At 34.0% G+C, this 24241-nt stretch overlaps 4 protein-coding genes across 4 annotated transcripts; all 4 read right to left on the bottom strand.

The window, feature by feature from the left end:
* Positions 1-9: 9 nt before the first annotated feature.
* Positions 10-2558, bottom strand: LAP5 (Chalcone and stilbene synthase family protein). Its single transcript, XM_028243918.2, has 2 exons — positions 1832-2558; positions 10-1214 (listed from the first exon to the last, which is right to left on the bottom strand). The coding sequence occupies exons 1-2, from the start codon at positions 1992-1994 to the stop codon at positions 217-219; spliced, it is 1161 nt and encodes a 386-aa protein (XP_028099719.1). The 5' UTR covers positions 1995-2558; the 3' UTR covers positions 10-216.
* Positions 2559-2932: 374 nt separating this feature from the next.
* LOC114299229 (Phosphorylase superfamily protein) lies at positions 2933-7500 on the bottom strand. Its single transcript, XM_028243920.2, has 8 exons — positions 7027-7500; positions 6870-6933; positions 6561-6652; positions 5462-5568; positions 5020-5094; positions 4103-4177; positions 3477-3569; positions 2933-3377 (listed from the first exon to the last, which is right to left on the bottom strand). The coding sequence occupies exons 1-8, from the start codon at positions 7118-7120 to the stop codon at positions 3180-3182; spliced, it is 798 nt and encodes a 265-aa protein (XP_028099721.1). The 5' UTR covers positions 7121-7500; the 3' UTR covers positions 2933-3179.
* A 3486-nt stretch (positions 7501-10986) lies between these two features.
* LOC114299209 (COBRA-like protein 2) lies at positions 10987-13476 on the bottom strand. Its single transcript, XM_028243899.2, has 5 exons — positions 13362-13476; positions 12463-12916; positions 12034-12193; positions 11674-11936; positions 10987-11396 (listed from the first exon to the last, which is right to left on the bottom strand). The coding sequence occupies exons 2-5, from the start codon at positions 12815-12817 to the stop codon at positions 11092-11094; spliced, it is 1083 nt and encodes a 360-aa protein (XP_028099700.2). The 5' UTR covers positions 12818-12916; positions 13362-13476; the 3' UTR covers positions 10987-11091.
* Positions 13477-17403: 3927 nt separating this feature from the next.
* LOC114299227 (Calcium-binding EF-hand family protein) lies at positions 17404-23905 on the bottom strand. Its single transcript, XM_028243919.2, has 5 exons — positions 23396-23905; positions 20341-20643; positions 19294-19512; positions 18188-18316; positions 17404-17822 (listed from the first exon to the last, which is right to left on the bottom strand). The coding sequence occupies exons 1-5, from the start codon at positions 23660-23662 to the stop codon at positions 17610-17612; spliced, it is 1131 nt and encodes a 376-aa protein (XP_028099720.2). The 5' UTR covers positions 23663-23905; the 3' UTR covers positions 17404-17609.
* Between the last annotated feature and the right edge of the window lie 336 nt (positions 23906-24241).

Consider the following 24241-nt stretch of genomic DNA (forward strand, 5'->3'; position numbering starts at 1 on the left):
CAACACAACTTCAAAGAACTGACTTTATGAATCCGGAGATGCATACATAGTCAAATTATAAACTTAACATTTGGAGGTTCAATTATAGACTCTATTAGGGAATGATAAAAAGATTGAACATTCAAATTACAAACACATCAGTTTAAATAAAGCGAATATGAGAATGGATGATATTAGAGAAGAAATGACAGTGACATGTAAGACGCGACATAATTCTCAGACAGCTAGGTTTCGTGCAAGAATGCCCTCAAAGGTGATCCCGGGTCCAAAAGCCAGTATCAAACCCCACTCATCGCTGTTTTCTTGATTTTCTTTCTTCATTTTCAAGTTCTCTTCCACCATATACTCCAACACATACACAATAGTATTACTGCTAGCATTTCCATAATCCGCCAGAGCACGCCTACTAGCTCCAAGCTTCTCAGGCTCCAAATCCAACCTCTTTTCCAGGCGGTTCAGAATCGCAGGCCCACCCGGATGTACTGCCCAAAACATCTTATTATAATCTTTTTCACTGTACCCAACAATCTCCATTAATTTCCCACAAAACCCTTCAATGTTATCCTCAATTATCTGAGGCAGCTCTCTTGACAATTTAAAGTTTATCCCCTCTTCTGTGAGGCGTCCATCAATGATCTTCTCAGTATCTGGCAAGAAATGCTGGATAGAAGTATGTAGCTCAAAGAGAGGCCTTTCAATGCTAGGAATTGGGTCTGAACCAATTACTATTGCTCCAGCCCCATCCCCAAAAAGTGCAGCCCCAACTAGATCATAAGGCCTATCAGGATTTGGTGGTCTGAACCCAATTATAGTAGTTTCTGAAGTTGCAAGGAGGACTCGGCTTCCAGGGTTGTTCTCAGCAATGTCTTTGGCAACGCGTAAGCCTGCCACGCCTCCAGAGCAGCCCATGAAGTAGAGCATGACTCGGTGAGTCTCTGGGCTGAGCCCAAGGCCTCTTGCCAGGTAAAGGTCACCACCAGGGAGGCGTGCTTCGCTTGAGGAAACATAAACCAGGTGGGTAATACCCGAAATAGGCCTGCCCCATTTCTTGATGCAAGATTGGGAAGCTTCAATGGCCATTTGTGTGACAGCTTTGTTGCAAATGTCTAACCTTTGTGTTACTGTGGGGAGGCCTTCAGTGGCGAGCTCCGGGTACTTTTTTAGGATCTCTTCTGACATGACCACATACCTTGTTTTCACTGTTGTTGTCTTGCCTGTAAAGTGCAATAGAAGAGCCATATCATTGTTGTTTTACTATGATTTTTACAGTGGTTTTCATGTGGATATATATATGTACAATGTTAAAGCATAAATAGATTATGAAGTATAAAAACATGATGAGTTTAGAAAGCAGTATTTGGATCCAAGAAAGCAGAATGTTCTGCTAAAGTGGATGTGCTTAGACTTAAATTCACTGTGGTATATTTTACCTGTTACCAAAATTCTGTTTGTATAGCATTACTCTAATCTTAATAATCCCGAGCCAACTAATTGCCCTATTTCTAGGGTTTCACTTTATTCCCTTCCCTTTTTTCATAAGGAATTTATGCACGCATCACATTTTTATACGCAACTATGTTTGGATTTTACAATTTGTAAGACGATTTGTCGAGGAAAAGGAAAATAAGAGAGAGAGATAAATAATGGAGAAACAAAAAGAAAAACAATAATAATCACATTTTCTTACCATATTTTGTTTATCATATGTCACTACTGTATTGGTAATAGATACAAGCGGTAGAACCCATTAAAAATCAATACAGTAGCGACTCATGAAAGGAAAGAGAACTTTTGGACATAAATGTGATGGGAAGAAAGAAAAGAGAGTTACAGAGTCGAGTGAGTTTCTGCTTGAGGTCTGGATCATCACAGTTGGTGTTTTTGAAGTACCCATCAACTAGAAACTCTTGCATAACAAGCTGGTGAGGGAAGGCCTTTCCAAGACCTAAAATTGTAGCCTTGCCCGGGCTGGCCTTCTTCAAACCTCCTTGCATGGTATCTCTCTGGACTTCTCAAACGTCTCTCTCTTACTGCAAAGGAAGTTGAAGAACAGAGGCTCTGTTTCCTTGCAATGAAGACAAGCATAGGATGTGCTCAATATATACACAACTGCTTTGCATTTTTTAATGTACTAAAACAAAATAATGCTCAAAGGGAGTTATGGTTTTATCATTTCATATGAGAAACAGATTGCGATCGGAGTTGTATAGGGTTTGTTCAAAAGCATGAAGTTCATGATTCTGGTTTGATGTTCTGGTAGGGGTTTGGTTTGTTTTGGGGTCTGTTTGTGGAAAATCATTCACCTACAAAATACACCAGAATAAATATAATCCATATATTTTAATTTTGGATATACTTTTTTCTGAATGCATAATATTGTTGAAAATTTATAAAAGATTTATGCATGTCACCTGACAAAATTCACCATTTTTTTCATCTCTCATACGAATTCATAGAACAAATGTCATATATACATAGAGCATCCATTATATTTAAAAAGATAATGATGCATCTCATTAAGAGCTTGTTTGGCATGTTAAATATTAGCACATTTTTTTTTCATCTTTTTATCTTTTTTGAGTCATATTACTTTTCTATTTTTCTAGATATTTTTTCGTAAAAAGTCAAAAAACATATTTATTTAAATTATTCCAAACAATCGTTAGACATGATGTACTTGGACAACAAATCGAAGAAGATGAAGACTACATTACGGGCATGTTAAATTTCTGGAATTTCCGAAGTAGCCAAAAAAAAAAAATCACTACCATCAAACTATTAAACGTACAAATATCATTCAACAATGCTATTCAATGCTTTCTCAGTTTCTGCTGATCTTTGTCAAAACAAAGACAACATACTAATTCAATATTGCCAACCACACACAATACCGAACCGCACATCTCAGTTCCAGTCATTAGCACCCATACCATGAAGAACCAAACCAACTTTCCTTGAAACAAGTACCTCAAATCATTTACTGTCGGTTACAAGGAATATCATTGCATAGAGAAATTAGCAGCTATCATATAATAACTTTCAGGCTGCTCATGTTAACTAAAGTTTTTTTACTTCTAAATTGCACTTCCAATCAGATGACATTTAATAGAAAAATGTTCATCAAACACTGTTGTCACACATATATCCTTCACACGAACAGGAGTAGCATATAAAATAGATCAAAGCTCGGAGAGGCACTTCCCGTTTAGGAAATCAACAACTTCAGTGACTGCTTGATCAAGTGCAGCAGTCACTGCTGCCAAATTCTGCATAAATTCTTCAGCAGTTGGTTTCTCACCATCCACAATATCAGTCACAGCTTTAACAAATATTGCAGGGACTTTCAACAGATCTGCTACGTACCCAACAGCTGCTCCCTGCAACCCAAAAAATTATACAAGAAACGGCTTTACTGTTGCATGAATGCCAAAATAATAATAAAAAAATAAAAATTACAACTGTCATTTATATCTTACCTCCATGTCTTTAATTGTTGCATCATTTGCAATGATTGATGCCTCATCCTGTGGGGACATATCTAAAGAGTCTCCAGTAGACAATTTACCAACCTGAACAATGGCCCATATATATGAAATTATGAGAAATCATTGGTGTCGTGAAGAAAATAATTAAATATGTCAGTACATAACCCATTAAGCTCCATTGTCACTGTATGCAGAGAACCTAACGAGTCACAGATGACCACTCAAGAGAGAAGAAACAAGTAGTTACCACTATCTGTAACTATCTATCCATATGTTGCAGGTTTCTTTTAGTTCCTTCACAATTTATTAAACTTATTTTAATTGGTATAACAACAACAATATTCATGACATAATACAACATCACAACTTTCTGGTTATGTTGGCTAGGATTATTAAACGTGTCCGGGTTTCAGTACTTTGCTTGCAAGGAAGCTTTTGACCATATAGACAGCCATGGGACTAGTTCAAAGTAACAGAATGGCAATGAAGTTATCAGATTCTATAGTTCCACAACTGGTCAAAGTTATCAAAACATCAACATGTTATTTTAAAAGGACACAAACATGGGTTGAAATGTGAGTAATCGTTATCCAAGCATTTGAATGCACAGTAATGACCTTTATGCTAAGTGCCTTTAAGAGATTGGGTGTTGAGAAAGCCTGCCGCAAACCAACTCCATACAGATCAAAAACCTGAAAAAGAAAAGAGGGAGAAAATGATTGAGCACATGATGATAAAAGTCTGGCATAAAAAGTTTTAGAAATTAGTATTAATTGAACATCATTGGTTACTCCATCAGGTTTGAAGGATGAATAATGTAAGACATATAATAATGTAAGATATACTAAGAAAATAGGGCCTCTGGCTGCCTATGATAGAAATTCTGATGGGTTTAAGGTAGGTATGGTACCAGGGTTAGGGTTCTATAAGGTAGAAGAAGATTTCTGGTTTCTAGAAGAAGGCTAAAATTGGTACAATTTTAAAACTTGCAGATTCTTGGATTCTTAAAATTCAAGCAATTAAGGGCCTAAACAATCAATGGCTATTTTGTGAGTTTATTTCTAAAATTGAAGAACAAATAGGCGGGGGGAAAGGTTTGGGCTTTGGTTATAAAGCTCAACTGAGTGAGTTTTGGGGCTGAAATCAAGGTTGTTGTGGCCTGTGAACAGTAACTCAATAACAGTGTATTGGTTGGGCTTGCGAGCTAAACAAAATTGCACAAACACAATCAAAATTCTCTAAAACTCAACTCTTCATTGACAAGAAAGGTGACATGGACATGTGTATAGGTTACAACTACTATTAATTCTAACAGGTCTGACTTAAAATTAGGAAACCAATAGACTTAAATTGTTGAGAAGATACTAGACCCATTGCAGACCACACATAACACCCAAAAATGTTAGTTGACCCATAGTGTAACCTGTGACCCATTCTAGACCTATTGCAGACCACATATAATATTTAATTGGGGAGCTTTCCTTAATATTTAACAATTTGAGGAGTACAAAACTGAAAACCAAGGAAAACTTACAGGGATAGGTATCCTTCTATCATGGAAGGCAACTCCCGATGCAAGAAAAATATCACCTACATTAGCTCCTTTGGCCTGAAAACATCTAAACATCAATATGAAATTATACATTAAAGCACTGAATCATACACAATCCATGTGTTTGTGGTGTGATTCTGGTAAACAAATAAGCGTTATCTGAAGCATGGTTTCAGAAATTATGTAAACAAATATATAATATCTAAAGCACGTTTTCAGAAATTACGTAGAGAGAGAGAGAGAGAGAGAGAGAGAGAGAGAACTGGTTGTTACTAGTAATCTTCAGAAACTAAATACAAGATCAAACCATTTCACAGCAGAAGGGAACATCAGCAATAACACAAAGTAGAAAAGCTCCAAGATGATTTCAATTCAAAACAAAATGAAAACAGTAAGAAAACAATCCTGGACACACAGATTATACCTTAAAGCCACCAGCAGTTCCAGCATTTATGATAAGGTCTGGCTGCAATGCTTGGATGGAAGCATAGGTTACAAGAGATGCAACAATTGTGCCTACACTATCAACTCCTGAAAAGGTTCAAGGAATCAGCACCATGCAGTCCAAGATGAACTAACCACATGAAATATGCATGCATCAACAATAACAATAAATTCCAATAACTACCAAACACATCTCTTAATTCATGGTCAAAAATTCAATATCGCATTTTGATCCATACATATAATAACTGTGAATGAATGAGTATCCATTGAAACTAATAGCGACCCTTTGAAATCTTTGAAATCATCTTTGGTTCTTGAACACTCAAATCAAATTCACCAATTCACCAATCTAACCACCCTACTGCTGCTTCAAGCTGCACCATACTTCTATCCTTTATAATTTGCAAAGACTATCTGTTGGAACAATTAGATTAAAAAAGATCCTGTCAAAGAAATGCATTTTAAATGAGGTTCCTTTATTGTTTCAAAATCTTTGATATTTCTATATTTCTAGCAAAGGATAAACCCTCAAATCCCTGACCAGAGAAAGGATTAATTAACATAACAAATTGAAGCACATACTCATCATATTAACCAAAAGGCCCATCATAATTTCTTTCTAACTATAGAACATTTGATTAGCTGAAAAGACACCTTTGACAAGATGGTGGCCAAAAATATATATTAAATGGACCAAAATTAACTGAAAATTAAAAGGTTTCTGCAAAATTACTTGAGTCTTCATTTTTGGTGGGTGGGCTTATTATAGGCTAGATAAGTTTTAATTAAACATGGCTTGCATCAAGCACTCATACTTGCCCATGGCTGAGCATTCTTCAAAAAATGGCAAAGGTAGTACCTTGAATATAATTAAGCATAAAGACCAACCAGCAAGAAGGCATTAATTAGGAATTACAAGTTAAATTGTTTAAAACGCATTTCACTCACATGACTTCGAAGCAACAATCCAGAAAGATCGCTAATAATGGATGAAAAAATGTTCAGACAATTGTGAAAACACATAATCAATCATTTCAATAAAATTGAAGAAAACACATTATAAAGCCAATACCCACCCAAAACTGTATCTTTTCCAGGCCAGATAATATTAATATTCAAGTGTTTGTAAGTACCACGGTACCGAACCCAAGGAACCCCTTTCGGGAACCTGCATAGTTTTGAGTTAAACAAATCAAATCCCAAACCACCACGTAAGAGACATATTGCACTTTGTTAAAATAAAAAATGAAACTTTGCATTAGCAAAGACATGCCTTAAGAAGAGGGATGAACAGTTAATAACATTTAAAACTGGAATAAAGATTACAATTTAAGCCCTGATTTAAATAAATAAATAAAAAGAGAGAAGTGAAAGAAGAAACTCACAGGGGATCGAGGTCCTCCTTTAGCTGGAACTTGTTGACAAGAGGAAGCGCTTCAGACTGCATAGCTGGATGATTCAAAACCAAAATCAATCAACAACCCAAAAACACAAACACAGAGAGAGAGAGAGAGAGAGAGAGAGAGAGAGAGAGTTAAGTACCGATGATGATGACGATGGTGGAAATGGGTCGATTTAGGGGTTCGGAAGCCACGGACTCCTCCAAAACTATTGATTTCTCTTCAGGAGGAGCCATAGCGAAGGTAGGGTTGTGCTCGCACGCAGCAAAGGAGAGAAAGACTCTTCTTGTGTTGTGAACCAGAGCTGGTGGTGCGCTTGATTTCTCAATCAAATTGTATGAAATTCTAGATAGAGAGAGAGAGAGGAGAGAGATTGGGGAAATAATCAGCGAATAGAATGGCTCTGCAATGCAATGAAGACGACGACCATCACCATGGAGTAGGGACCAACGTGACCGTCCCCACACAAACAAACACGGCCCAAGTCCTTCCAATCACGAACTGTTATTTTCAGGTAGGGCCCCCCGCGATTTCAATCTTAAGTGATGCTTTCTGATTAGGGCTCTGATTAGGGATAAGGAGGGATTAATTTAGCCTAAAAATGTAGTTATTGGTTAACAAAATCAATATAAAAAAAAAATTATGTGTAAGTCTTAATAGGTACACTTATTATTTAATAAATTTTATAATAATTAATTGTATTTTTAATCAAATATTATTAAAAAAATCATTAATTATTAATTTTCAGCGATAGTTAAAAAATTGTTACAAAAAAAATCACTAATTATAATTTTTAGCGATTTTAGCGATAGTTTGAAAATTTTGTTACAGAAAAACGTCATTATTTGTAAATTTTAGCGATAATTTATAAAAACTATGACAGAAAAAGTTATTAATTATTAATTTTTAGAGACATATGTAAAAAATCGTCACAATAAATATTTTTAGCGAAAAATTTATTAGAACCTATTTTTAATAAGACTTGATAATTATTATGACTTATTGATAGTTTATCCACTTTACTTAACTCTCTAAAAAAGTTAATATTAAATAAATTACTTTGATTTTATATACAAATAATAATTACTAATTATAAATTATGTGGCAATAAAAATGAAATTTTATAAATTGAAATAAGATTCACTTTAATAATATGATACGTGTTAAATTAATAAGTTAAAAAAAAAATTATAGGATTCACTAATTTGTATATAGTAACATGATAGTTTATTTATAGAAAATATCAGTGAACTACGATTTAACTAGGGCACTAATTGAAAGGGATTAATAATAGCATGAAAAGGGATTAATTTTTGCATATATTGCGATGTTGAATATATATATATATATATATATATATATTATAAAATTACTATATTATGTTTGGGGTGAAATAACAATAAGATAACATTTATTAAGAAAAATGTTTGGTGGCCATAATATTCGAGGCTCAAATGGCTTGAATTGACCAAAACGACGTCGTTTTGTGTTGTTTTGTATCCAAAACGACATCGTTTTGATCAATTCGAGCCATTCGAGCTTAGGAAATTCGGGCCCCTCTATCATTGCTGATTTATTAATATTATTTTTTACTATTGAATAAAGGATAAAAAAAAAAGACCAAGTAGATACTAATTATTCTAATGATGATATTAGCTATCTCATGAAATTGAGATAAATGGTGCAATGAAAACAATCAATCCCCATTCGACCAAAATATGTCACAATTAGTCTAACACATGCATACAAAAATCAAAACATACTCGCAAGCCTAACACACATCCTCAAGTTAATGAAGAAGATAAATGGAAAATGAAAAGAAAAAAAACAAAAGAACATATATATGCTTACTAAAAAACATTAACCACATTTGAAACATTTCTGATTTTTCTTTGGATAAGTCCAAAAATGCTTTATCTTGCTAACTTGAGCTTCTCTTTACAATTACATGATAAGTTAACAATGCTATCAAACTATTCGTGATGAAGGGTGACCTTTCACTTTCAGTGCCCACTTGGTTTTCATGTCCCCTGTTTTTTTCTCTTTCATTTTAATGACAAAAACAGGACCAACTTACCTTTGACAGAAACACATGTTCACTTTGGATCATTCGACCAATTCTATGCAACTCAATGTACCATGTAACTCTTTTTTTATTTATTTTTTATTTTTTAACCCTAATTCAATGTAGTATGTACCTTTTTGTTTTGTTTTGCATGTAACGGATTGTGATCGTTTTAATTAAAACTCATTTGAAATGTGCTCAAAAGATAAACACAACCTAATCGTTACGTACTAGACAAGACCTTTCCTTGAGACGTCGACTTCTATCCGGATAAGAAGGTAATAATTTCAAATCTTATCAACAAACGCTTAAGAATCTAAAGATAGTTTCAAATCTTATAACAAATCTATTTTTTACATGAATGCATACAATTCACATGGTTTCTTCTTAAGATAGTTTCGACAAAATCAAACATTGGACACAACGAATCTGTGTCCTGGTTCTGTGGCCATGTGCTCTGCAATAATCTACACCACATTCACAGTCACAGACGCATCATCTTGTCAGTATTTAATTTTCTTGAGCCTTGCTAGGACTATCTCTAATTCTTTCTTCTTTATTCTTTGTTCTTTTTTATTTATTAAAATTTGATTACAAAAATTATCATATTTTAGCGGTGACGGATGTCGTGAGGTGCCTTGTATTCGCTATATTTTATGGTTTTGCAATGTTAGTTTCAGGGCCGGTCCTGGGTATAGGCTTACCGGACCATGGCTTACGGCCCCATCAAAATAGGTCTAAAAAGTGTCACTTCTATTATAGTTTAGTCTAATATATTGGATATTTTTTAAGTCCAAAAAAATTAACGAAGGCGGCTCATTCAAAATTAAAATGACCCATTCTCTCTCCCCATCTAATTACTATTTTTTCAAAACTTTGAGAGAAGCGGTACAACAAAACACTAACGAATTTCTGAAGAATTCAGAGCAGCAACACAACACAAGTAGGTCTTTTTTTCTATTCAACTAATTAAATATTTGTTGTCTTTTGCTCAATTGCTATTATAATATTGGTATTTATACAAATCTGTATCATCAAGAAAAATGAACCATGTCACAAGAAAGATTGAATGGATTAGCATTGTTATCCATTGAAAATGATTTTGCAAAAAAAAACAAGATTATGCAAGTATAATTGATTTATTTGCTTTTAAAAATGCAAGAAGAGCGATGATCAAGTGATACTTATTAGTTGTTGTAATGTAATACTAAATATTTTTTGTGATTTTGACACAATTTTGTCCTTTACCTTCAATTTTTTTTTTTGTTGAATGAAAAAAAAAATGTGAAAGACCCAAAATGATTTAGTGATATTTATTAGTTGATTTCGGCTTGGGATCCCTGCAATCTTAGGGCCGGGCCTGGTTAGTTTCGGCCCATTAGCCTTTACCCTATAAATTATATCAATTTATACATTTTAGGTTTAGAACGAAACAGAGAGAGCTGTGGAGTGACTTGTAATTCTTATTACATATAGTGGATTTTAATTGTTTCTCTACCGTAAACATAGGTATCTGTCTCAACTACGTATATGTTGTTTTTGTTTGTGTGATTGTTCTTCTCGTTACTATTTATTGTGTGATTGAAATCAGATCATTGCATAACAAGATCATTGCATAACAACGCATGTGATGATAAATAATGATTGATGGAGAATGTGAGAGAAGATCAAAATTATCCAACTCAAAATCCAAAAGAGAGTACAAAATCAAAGAGCCCAAACTCTTTCAATGGATACAGTAAAATTTCTCTGTTTGTCTCTTTCACTGCCATACACGCAACTTAGATCCCAAAGGAACCCAACTTCCTTTCCCAAAAAAAAAATTTTAAAAATCCCATGAACTTACTCTAGAATACGCGACTCCAAAGATAAACCAACAAAATTCGATATCTTTTGCATCTTCTATCAACCATTTGAGACCAATCTCAGACCTTTCAATGATGGTGGTGACCAAATTTATAACTAATTTGCTAATTCATACACTATAGATTGTTTGCCTTAGATGGTTTCATAAGTTGAACATGGATAAAGAAAGTCTTTAAAAATTCACATTATATTATATATGTGAGCATGTACAGAACTCGGTTATTTTAGCAAAGATCAAGCCAATACAACCAGAGATATTGTGATGTGGGAAGATAATCAAAGCCAAACAACTAATGTTTTGAAAGTCAAGTAGATCAGAAAAGGAAGAATGAAGTAGCGATGAACGGTTTTTCGATTGGAGCTACCATTTGGTAGCATTGGGAAGGTGTCTGGAAGTGGCATCTGACAGCTCTCCCCGTTGAAATAAATTCTTCTGGGAAATGCCCATCCGTTGCTCAAAGTGAACGATTTCGAGTCCTTTTTTAGAAGTATCTCCGTTGTGACCGAACCCAGTTGCCTCTCATTGGCATTCGACAGCTCACGGTTGTAGTATTCTATTCCCCAAAAGAGGGCAACTTCATCTGCAAAAAAAATAAAAAATATTACTGAGAAAAACAAGTTTTAGGTGGGTAATTTTTTGAATCTTGGTTTTTTGAGAAACAATTCTTTATTTGCGTATCTTCTCCTACTGTTACATACAAAAGCTTGGTATTTGGAAAGAAACAAATAACAAAGCAGAGAGAAATCAATCAAGAAGTTAGTAGTTTTAATTGATTTTTGAAACTGCTGCTAATTGTATGAACTTTATCAAATAGTAAAAAAATTTAATTTTGGAAGTGAAGCAGTAATCGTAAATACCTGTGATTCCAACAGTGGGAAGCATTGTACTGTTGAAGCTAAAAGTTGTCACGGACTGGCTAAAACCTGGATGCTGAACCAACACATTCCAGTCTGAGTAGTTCCTCTTGTAATTATAGTTAGAGATGGTCAATTTAACCCGCCAGTGATCCCTGTAATTGTTCTTAAAGTGCCAGTGAACTTGAAGTGGGCACATATGATTTGTACACTTCACTATGTCAGGATTACTGAGAAAACCCGACTGTGTTGAGATATAATCTTCTCTGTTACATACACAAAAATGCACACGAATGTCAATTAAACATTCAAAACTAACGTCTTCTCATAAACTTGAAATCACAAAGAAAAAACATGGTGCACCTAATGCATGATGTTGTATTTTGTTCTGCTCTTTTGCATCCACAGCTGCACTCAGGGCATGATGTAATGGTAGGATTGTAAAATGTTGAGAGCGAAACACAACAAACTGGTGTCCTGTTAGCCAAGTAACTAGAGTATGTGCATGTTGATTTCCACGTCCCTGAAAACCACAAGATCAAATCATGAGATCATGGCTTGTATTAGAAGGCAAGGCAATCTATCATCTTGAAAAATAACAACTTTTTGAGTTTTCTTCTAATCCTATAATAGTAAATGGGCAAGAAAGAACCTTTCCAATCAGACAATTTCATCACATGGAAAAATCTTTTTTATTTTTTAATTTTTATGCTTCTAACCACACTAGGTCTCAAATTTTCTACGATTGTATCTTCATCAGTAGAACGATAAACTTGGCAGTGAAGTACTTACTGAATGTCTGTTCTTCTCTTCTACCCCCAATAACTGACCAAACTGTGGGGTTAGTGTCCACCAATAGGCCACAAGTGTAACCGGGTCCTGGAGCCATTAAAGTAAGATTTAGAGGCTTGTACCCAGGAGTATTACTTTCCAAATTGCCAACGGTAATCTCAAAGAACGAGAAAGACTTCAATGGGTTGATAGCATAGGCACCAATAAGGCCACCATGGCAGCACCCGCCTGACTTGTTTTCTGGTGCAGCATCAGGCATGAGATCAACTACAAGAGGGTCTCTCCTGCAGGTGTGTGGAATTTGGGACTTGAAGGATGAACAATTCCCTTGTTGGGTGGCAATTGCACCAGCCATTGACTAGATGACCTCGTTTTTAGCCCATGTCCATCCTAGCTCCCAACCAGGTTTGTCCACATGACGGTATTGATAATTGTTTTGGATGGTTACCCTTGCCTAAAACCAACACATGCATTAGAGAATGAGGGTTTTTTTTAAAATAAGAACTGTTTCAATTAATTTTGAAAATTTGAAGGCTGCAAATTATCAAGGTTGCGTTCATTGCGGAAGTCTACTAGCTCAGTTCACTTAGACACATCTTCATGGCATTGCAACAGACAAATTGACCATGTGGAACCAATTGATCATTGCAATCAACTTATGATAAGTTTTGACAAACATTTAGTATAACCAACAGAGTCAGCTAAATGGAATCAGAAACAATAATTCATATTTAGCTGCAATTTCATCTTAATCGAATCAGAGCAACAATGAACTCATCAAATCCAGCTGCAATTTTCATAAGATGCTCAAAACTTATCCTCCAATGTTACCCAGTTATCTATGTTTAATAATAAACAGATGTAACATAATTGATTATTTAGTCAATTACTATACTAACCACATAGCCATCACTTGTCCATTGAAGTATGTCGAAGGTAACTGTTATGTTTCCGTTTGGATCCAAGGGGTCATAGCAATCTGCAAATCAGAAAAAGGCATCTGATTTAGCAAAGAACAAATTTTTTTTTTTTTCCTTCTCCCAAAAAAGTGAAATCAAAACAAGCAACAAAGGAAAAGTATGATGCCTGAAAAACTGCACATGGCAGCTAACAATATCAATATTATCAGTGCAAAATGGCATACACAAGAAATGATTAGCCCCATGTTCTCCTTGAGATTAGCAGCTTGAGATGGATATTGAAGTTGTTACTTATAATTGAACTTTACTAACAAGGAAGAAAAAATGTTATATATAAAGCCTAGCAATGGAATGAGCATTAAACATTGGAAACATCACTAGACAGTAACAGCCAATTTTAAAAAATCAAAAACTTCTATGGTGTTCCCATCTAGAAGATTCTCTAATGATCCATGGTTACTAAGAAACATAACACAAGCTTTTAGAGAGCCTTCTTTGTCTTCTCTATTATCTCCTCCCATTTGGAGGACCATACCCTAGGACGGCAAACTCATAAAATTTGGAACACATGGCAAAACATTATACGTTGTTATATTATAGGTATGTTCAAAGAAGCTAGAACTGTTCCTGTTGACTAATGAATGGTGTGTTGTGACAACCATCTCCTTAATTAATTAAGTTAATTATGTGATTTGCATTGATCATGTGTTTGTGTTAAACATGAATTATGTGCCATGTGTTATATGTATTGTATTGTTATTGTAACAAATATGTATAGGGATGAAATAAACTTGTCTGATTCAGTAATTTTAACAAGTTAGAATTAAATATTTGGATAGGCAATTAGATATAATTAAATTTAGTTTGACTTAAATCATAAATGATGAGGATTAATTAATTTGAGTGAATTTGATTTAAATTAGCTAATATAATTTTAAGCCTAACATCAATTGAATATAGAAGAGAGGACTAGAGAGAGAGATAGTGGGTCTTGTGTTGAATTGAGTCATCGACGTAGAGAGAGAGGGAGAGACTTCGAGAAATAGAGCTCAAGAAGGAGAAAGAAGATAGGAAGAAGAGGAAGTGAAAGGGAACTTGAATTCTTCATAAATTCACCAACTTAAGGTGAGAATTTTACTTTAAATTTCATGAAATTGAGAAGTCATAGTTATCATCCTTTGGAAATTGAGTTGAATTATAGAGGAGATCATGCATAATTATGAGTTTAGTGGTGTAAATTGATGATAGGAACTCATATCAGCAAATAAAGAAGGAATTGTAGGAATTTAGCCCAAGATCAACATGCATGACATGAATTCATGATATTTTGTTTATACACATATTTTCTTGCATGATCTTCATGAATTCTACAAGTTTCAAAGAGTTTTCCTCATTAATTTTGGAATTGGAAGTTTGAAACACATGGTTCATGCTTTTATAATGTCTTGGAGTCTTTGATCAACTAAATTGGAAGAATTAGCTCAAATTATAGGCATGCATGATTTTATTCTTGATCATACACATCATTCTTGCATGAGTTTTCAAAATTGAAGGGAAATTCCATGGGATTTGAGGATTTAAAGCACAAGAATGCAAGTTTAAAGAATTTATATGTCAACTCAAAGAACTTGATCATTGCATGGAAATTGAGCTTTGTTTTGAACTTGTAAATTTTGTTTGAAATTAGAAGTTGTGAATTCAACATGTTTTTATGAATTTTGGGCTTTGAAATATATGGTTATGTAGGTAGATTTGAAGCAAAGGAAGTCCATAAACAAGAGCAATTTTTGGCACATTTCAACCCAGACCGCTCGAGCGGCCTAGGCTGTCACTTGAGCGGTCAACCCCCCCTTGCAACATGCATTCTGCACGCTCGAGCGGCTAGGCCACCGCATGAGCGGCCAACAGGGCAGACCCGGTTTTGTTTTCACTCCATTTTTCTACCTTCCGGGCCTCCGTTTGCATAGTTTTAAAGTGTTTTTCATGTGCTTTTGCATCTCATAAACACGAATAAGATATAGAACGAAAGTATGAACTGAACGAGTGAACATCGAATGGAAACCGGTCAAGTAAACAACAAACTGAATAGAACTGTTTGAATGAATGAATTGTGTATTGAGTTGTTGTGCTTGAATTTGTTTGTTTAGGTCGGACGCCGCATCTTTAACGCAGCTTAGGACGAAATTCAGAGCCCATTATGAGTAACAATGTTGTAAAGCTATGTTCAATTGGAATTATTTTTTGATCAATGAAATATACTTCATTCTGAAATGAGTTTACTGAATGAATGATTGTCCTATTTTGTGAACTATGCTTGTGGCATTCATAGCAACTGTTTACTGCTACTGTTACAGAGATCTCTGTCAGTTCTAATTCTTGGAACTACTGTTTACTGTATTGATGGCCATCAATGACTATTCGGTCTTTAAGACCTATTGTACAGTTCTGCTATTGGATGTACCACGTATGACTGTTACGATTGCATATGACTATGAAATATATAAAATATTGCTTTGTGAACTGATTTACTATTGAAATTGACTGTTTTGAATTGTTATAAGGACATCATTCATATATCCCTTTACACAATTGTTATTCATTGGGTTCTAGCTCACTGTCACTGTTTAATATATGTATGTAGGCGAGCAAGTGCCGGAGTGGACTTAGCAAAGTCGACCCGAACCCTGTTTTGTCAAGCCAACTACTGTGCCTCACCGCGAGATTCCGAACCGTCACGTGTTCTGGCTTTTGGATGTTTTTACCTTGCCCTCTTGTGGCTATGACTCTATGTTATGGAATTTTTGTTTCAGACTTTTGTTTTGACCGTTTTGTTTTTGGGATTTAATTTCCTAAGTTATGACATGTTTGGACTTGGCCTTATGTGATATGTGAATATCTATATATGCAAGTTTGTTTTGTTCATTTAAGTCCTTACAACTCATTGGACGATATATTTTATTATCAATTGGCTTCCGTCGGCTACTATTATTGTATTATTGTTATTACTATTAAGCGGACCTTTGGTAATTACAAATTACTGGCTAGTTACGATGTTAAATCCTTAGAGGCGGGTTTGGGTTACGATGCTAAATCCTTGGAGGCGGGTTTGGGTCGTGACATGTGTACACTCTATTCTCCATCAAGTGGCATTCCTAGGAATTATTGTTGAAACTTGTGTTGGTATGTTGGAGCTCTTCCTGCTTGTTTGTTGCCTCCAAAAATTCTGAGACGCTTAAGTAGGGTTGATTGTATAAATCTTTTTCGCCATTTTTCTCTATAAATGACTATAGAATCAGTTAAATTATTTAACTTCATGTTTCTTTCACTACTACATTCCACGTCAATTTAAATCTTTCCTGCCCATGATAGTTCCATTTATGGCGATCATATCATTTGTTCTAACCGTTGCATCTACAACACTAACATTTATGGATCACTCATCCTAACCTTTTGAGATTGGTAAAAGATTCACTTAAGATGGAATATGTATTTACCTATATTTATGACTAAGATGTAATGATTAAATATTAAGATTTTGTGTCACTGGGCTATAGAATTGTTAATTTTTAATTTTATAATTTTTTTTATTTAATAAATGGGTTTGTTGGACGGGCTCATGGTATGCAATTGTAATACTGTTTTAGGCCGGACTCGAGGGATACTTTTACACCCAAAATTGAGTAGGGCTTGCGCACAAGAGATTTTTATATTTCCTTAAGATGTATAATTCATATTAATTATATATAATTATGATTATCAAAATAATTTGTTTTTTTCATAGATGATCAATCCATAGAGGGCTACAAAATGATGATTAGGACTTGTAATGAATTCCGTGGACCAAACTGCATGGTACAATCCACGACTACCAACAATCCCATTGCTAGCTTTTTATTGCATTGATAATGCTTCCAACCCATCCAATGGCTGATAACCATATCAAAGACAGGGATAATAAAATTAGAAAAGAAACAATAAAATGAATTATCACTAAGAGTCTGGAATATTTAGGAGGAAGAACTGAATACACAAGTGAATCAACAAAATATTATTAATATATGGATTCCACATTACCCTATATTTGCATGATTAAACCGTTAATTCATATATAAAACCAAGTGAACTACACAGAGTACATTACTTAAAAACTGCTGATCAATATTCCCTTCATCAAGGTTGTTTGATTAGCCTATTTTATTTTTTGTTGATTTGCATTTATTTTTTATATTATGACGACGAAGATGGCGGCAAGAGTGTGGAAGCAGGTGCAAGGGGTTCATGGACAACTGTATTTGTAGAAATTGAGATTGGATTGCCTTCCAACTGCAGCATTATACTCCCAAGTATTTCACTCATTATCTTCTTGAACTCTTCTTCTTTCACTGCCTTCCCATCATCCACCTCCAACATCTTAAACACATCCGCGATAACCTTGTCCATCTGTCAAATTATATCAGCAAATATTCAATTCAGTAGCAACAGACTATGCCCTCAAATGTACCAACCAAAAAAACCCCCAAAGTTGTTATGGGTGTCGTCTCTCCCTAAAATGGGAATGAGTGGTACATTGATTTTCTGAATACATAAAGAAAAGTGAATGGATATGTACTATATGCTAGACAAACAAACTTCAACATAATCAATCAATGAAACAATCTCTGCAAAAGGAGTTGTGGATCATATATTTGCTAAACTAGATAGAGCACACACTTTATTGCCAAAAAAAAAAAAAATGATCTAGAATTAAGGGCTATAATTAGAATTTTTATCATATTGTTGTTAAATGTCGACAGGATATATAGTACCTGATCAACTGCACCTAATGGAGGTAGACCCGTGGATGGGGCGACCACATCGAGCACCACTCGCAGATACTCCTTAGACAGCTTCCCCTGACGATCTGTTGGCACATTCTGCAATGCTGTTTCCAGTGTCTGATGAATTTCAAAACAAATGGCCAACAAATAATTCCATGAGTAATCTTATCCTTATTTGGAGGAAACTTTGCACATATTCTGAGTTTGAGAATGAAAACTAAGTGCATATTGGGATAAAAAAAAATTACATGCATGGCATTCAAACCATTGGCGCAACCAATAGTTATACACGGAAATTTGCCGTGGGGCAAAAATTTTCCTCAGTTATACACGGAAATTTTCTCATTTATGTATAATACTTCCGAACTATTCGACATCACTCAAAGCGGATCACCAACATACACAACATAATAGGGATATAGGAAATTTTAAAATGAATTCTATTGTAGACAAAAGTGAAATTTTTCTAAAATAATTGAGAAAGAAATTTTTTTTCTTAATATTCAGTAATATAATATTGAAAATAATTGAGATCATAGGTTAAATAATATTTTCTAAAATTTAATTGGGAAAGAAAAAAATAATAATTATAAAACCACAAGCAATATAATATTTCTTAATATTCAGTGAGGAAATTTTAAAATGAATTCTATTGTAGACATAAGTGAAATTTTTTCCAAACTTAGTTGGGGCAATTGCCTCCACCTGCCCTAGTTGTTCATATCAATTATTGTAGTGGGTCCTATGCCAAGTCTCTAAGTAATAAGTAAAAATAATTTGTGAGATTTATATGCTTGTATATAATTTTTTCATTTCACAAATAAGTAAGTACTATTTATAATATTTGGCGCAAAATCTACTATAACTAAAGAACATTAATTCAAAAGTGACCAGTAAGTTAGTCATCTGTCCTTTTCTTAAGGTTTAATCTACTTAATTTTCTACCAAAATGGTTCCAAAGTCATGGTCGGTCGGTCCACAAGCACAGAAAGCATGCAGCTAACAAGCGGAAAGTGACACAGACAAATAAATACCAACCATCAATTGAAACGTGCCTAAATAAATTTACAAAAACAGAAATTGGAATTACAAACCTTATCGAATTCAAATTTGTTGGATAATAGTCTCTTGATGCTACTCCCGTTGAAGGTATTCTCACTGTGGGCAACAATCACAGGCTGGTCCTTGAGATTCTGAGCCACTCTCTCTGCTACTTTCTTAAACTCAGCCAAAAATGTGTCCTGAGAGATGGGTTGCTGATCATAACCGCCACCACAGGATTGGAGAGCCGGTTCAACAACATTGCTCATAACCTACTCAAACCAAAGAGCCCCAACAAGTTAAAAAAGAAGTAAAAATGTGAGAAGTATTGGTAATAATGATTGAACAAATGCAGGCATTGGGAGGAAGCCTCATTTTTTTAATCATTTAAGCTGTTAGATGAGATAACAGCAAACCATTTATCATAGTATTAAAATAGATGATAAAATTTATATTTTTAAACCTCATCGCCTACCTAATGATCCTTATAGTTACATATGTTTTGACCCGTTAATGGAAAGAGTCTTGTCTAAAGTTACTCAAGATACAAATAATAAGGAAAATCATTGATAGGTCGAATGTTTGGCCGGATATGTTTGGTTGAAAGTGAATGATCTGCTACATTTTCATTTTTATTTTGATTGGATTGTGAGAGTGGGCCCATCATTGCCCAATGAAAAGGAACAATCTCAATCGGTTCAGGGCCGAAAGCAGTGCTCAAATAATAACATAACTTCTCTAGCTAACACCTTATCTTCTTGACAAAGAACAAATATTGGTCTAGTGGATGAGGACCCCTATCCTGTGTGTGATGCTCAGGTTCAAGTCTTATCACTGTATGATACAATACAAATTTCCTTTCTTATATTTTCCTTCTATCAATTGTTATTTTTTTTCCAAGGATGAGTTGGTGATTAATAATTTAACAGATGACAGAAACTTGTTATGCACGCCGATGTGGCACTCTGCACTCATGTTTTCTCATACACATGGCACTCCATGCTTGAAGGTCTCAGAACTGTAACAATATTTGATTTGAAATTTTTGACTACTTTTTTTTATTAATTTTAAAGTCAAGTATAATAAATTGGAGAAATTACCCAAGAGTCTGAAGCAGGAGGCATTCCTTGATCAACTGTAAGTTTTTCAAAAGCCTTGATAATGTAGTCTTTGAGGGATCCCTGATCATCAGGTAACACTATCTGTGAAAATATGGAAACCATCTCTGGTTCAAAACTTGGGCTCTTGATGAACTCATGGAGGTCTTCGCCATCAATGCGAAGAATTACAATAGGGTCCCTCTTTAACCCAGCAGCCATACCTATTAGAATATCTGAAAGAACCTCTTTGAACTCTGTCTTGCTCACTTTGTCTTGTTTACCATGAGTGAATTCATTCAGAACCTGTAAATTTATATCTATCATTGTCAAGAATGGAGTCCACTTCTTATAGCCTACACTAGATGCAAAATATGACAAAGTACAAGTAGTGGGAGAACCCAATGAGCTTATTGTATACACACCAAAAGGATATAATTAAAAAAAAAAAATGAAGAGATTATTGCATCTGAAAAGCACATAGCTTCAAACTACAACCGACCATAACTTTTGCAACAATGGAACAATGTGGAAATAATATTAAATAGAAAAGAAAAAAAAAATAATACTTGTAGGTGCCAAACTCATTTTAGCCCGAGAAATATGTTATTATCATATCATATTCTTAACCAATCGCATGTATTCTAATTTTGTTGTCTTAATTTTCTTTTGGTACAGCTGAAGTCACAATGTAAGGGAGGTGCACTTTGCACTAAGCATGCCTTGATGCCTTAAAAAGAATCTTGGGTGGATTATTTTATTTCAATGAAATTTTCTATTTTTTCCGATCAAAAAAAAAAAAAAAGTGTAGAGGTTTGACTAGCCTCAATTAATTGGACTAATTGGGCTAGACTCTGTTATAACTCAATGATGAGTTATAAAATGGTAAAGAAAATAGTATTTAAAAAAAGAAAAAAAGAAATTCTCATCACAAAGTTATTACACTAGTAGTTCAAGCAAGTCCACTAAGGAAGGTGACTAACTAGATCAAATGAAACGACATGGTTTTACTATTGCACTAGTACACTTTGTCAAGATTAATGTCTAGTCCTTATCAATCATTATCGCTTAAGCAAAAAGAGGCTCCACCAAGCCTATTATTAGAAATTTGTAACCACCTTTATGCTAATTACTTTCTGTCAAATTAATTATAATTGTGAGAATTACAAATTAACATTAAGAAATGAAAATAATTGTAAAATATAGACATGTTAACGATCAACACAGTTATATTTCACAATATTTTTACAATTACCTTCACTCTTTTTTGGATTAATTTTCAATTTTCCATTAAAATTTATTCATTTCATACCATTTCATTAGATTCCTTGCAATTCTTTTTTTTTTTCCCCATTAAAATTTTATCATTCCACAGCATTCCACTAGATTCCTCCTTTCAAGAGATAAGAAGATTTGAGAAAGCAACAAAAAAAGAAAAGTCAAATAAGAAAAGAGAAGTGAAGTCCCCACAGCACCGACAAAGTTCAACCATTGGTTTTGGATGTTTCTCAAGCTAAAATACAAACAAAGAGTTTGAAAATTACTTTCACCTAGATGCACCCAATTACAACTCATCTCTATCCTAAACACTCTGTTTGAAGTCACAAAGATGAAGTCATATGATTTTTTAATATTTAAAATAAAAAAACACAGTGTAGACAAAAGAAGGATAAAAAATGGGCATACGTATATATTTGTGGTTCATTCACTGGAAGATCCTCAAAACTATTGACAAAAGACTAATAAACCTCTCTAGTCACTTCCAAGAAGGCAATTACTGTTGTCTGCCTTAAACTTGAAAGGCAAATAAATGAGGTAACTTTCCTTAAGATAAAGTTCTCTGACAAATGCAAATGAATGTCATTAGATCATTGTTTAGTATTTGAGATTGAAGTGAAAAATATCTTGAAAATAGATCAACAAAAGTTGTAAAAATACATATTTTCAATTCAATAAAAAGTCTCATCTTCTTTCTTTTCATCAATAGTTACGTTTTGTCAAATGTTTTAGAGTAAAACTATAATGACCATCTAGTTCTATCTCTTATCTTATTAGTACTGAATTGAAAATATACATGAATTGTGAAACCCATTACACTAATATTATGTTACCAAATAAGATGATAAAAATAATATAATATAAAAATACGATAAGTATAGCATTATTCAACGTTATTCCTACCCTCAGTAATTCTTAAGGGTATGGTTCTAAATTTTTACCAATTAACCTTAATTTTGACTTATGTAGATTTCACTATGATTAATAATGACATATAGTAATAACAGAAATAGAAATGGGGGAATTATAGTTTGATAGTTTGCATTGCAGTAGCTCTATATCATCCAATTCTCTCTCTCTCTCTCTGTGTTTATGTTTTTATATAAGTGCTAAACCTTCTTTTTTTTTCTATAATTAAAATTAAATTAAAAAATAAATTTCTTTTGTACAAAAACTGGAGTTTTCCAAAACAATAATATCAATAATAATAGAAGCAGCACAAGTAAATAGTGGCCACATATTTTGTTTGTGCATATCCCACACACCTAACTTCAATATAATACAACCACCATTCAACAAACTCAACAAAACAAGTAATAATGTCAACTTTAATTTGAACATATTTATACACAAATAAAATCAGTATAAATATTTAAAAAATAATTATTATACATAAACAAAAGTTACTAATATTATGTTTAATAATGATAATTAATGAAAAATCTCATAATAGTAAGAGATAAAAGAAATATTCGCCTAATCTTTTTACGATTTTATTACTTAATATATATGAGAGATTGAATACGCATTGATATTTGATGGGTTGGTTTCTCTTATTGATGAATTATGTGTTTCGATAATTTGAATTATTACCAATCAATTTAATTTTTTTTAGAATGATATATATTGAGGACGTTACAAAAAAAAAATATGAACGATTTAAATGGGTAAACATCAGAGGAACACAACCCATATTTGACAATTAAGAAAAGAGAAGACTGTTTCCTCACACGCATGAAGAAGAAACCAAAACAAGCACGAGAGAGAGAGAGAGAGAGACCTCAGAATAGATATGGTCAGAATCAGGAGCAGAGCCTTGAGCAGGCAAGCCAAGAGCAACACCAATATCAGCAACAGCAGGTTGTAACTCCTTCACAGAGAGCTTACCATCACAGTCTCTATCCAGCTCTTCAAACTTATGATCCACAAAGCTACTAAACACCTTCTCATTCCCAACCAACTCCATTATATCTGAACCGTCCATCACCTGACCTTCTACACTTTTCTTCTTCATCTTCATCACACAACTCCTCTTTCCCTCCTCCATTTTGCTACTTTTCCTTTATTACAAAGCTCTCTTTTTGGCAATTGTCTCGTGAGAAAAAAAAAAAAAAAAAAGGAAAAACAAAAAAATAGAGAGAGAGAGAGAGAGAGAGAGAGAGAGAGAGAGAGAGAGAGAGGGAGTAGTGTTTTTGCTTTGTGTTGGATTGTTGTGTGATTATCATTGGGTTTAAATATGGTGGAGAGAGAGACACACATACACACACTTGTGGCCACGACTCTTTTGTGTGGAGGGGACACGTGGGACGGTGAGGAGAGAGAAATTATCTGGCGTGTATGGCCTACCGCACTGTGCTATTTTACTTTTGTCATTTATTTTATAAATAAATTAATTGTTAGTAAATTTGACAACAACTGAGGGTGGGTACGGGTCGATTGTGGTTACAGAATTTCTAATTCATTATCTGTCTGTCAGATTGGTAGATTAGAAAAAATCAATTCACATTCGTCTGGCAATTTGATTGATGTGAATTAAACGAATTGACAGATTGATGAGAATCGATTTGGTTATTTAAAATTTTATAAATTTTTAACATAATTCAACTTGTGTATTTTCTAAAAAAAA

Source organism: Camellia sinensis, chromosome 2 (genome assembly GCF_055761805.1).
Source record: "Camellia sinensis isolate YWXY chromosome 2, ASM5576180v1, whole genome shotgun sequence".
Classification (NCBI taxonomy): Eukaryota; Viridiplantae; Streptophyta; class Magnoliopsida; order Ericales; family Theaceae; genus Camellia; species Camellia sinensis.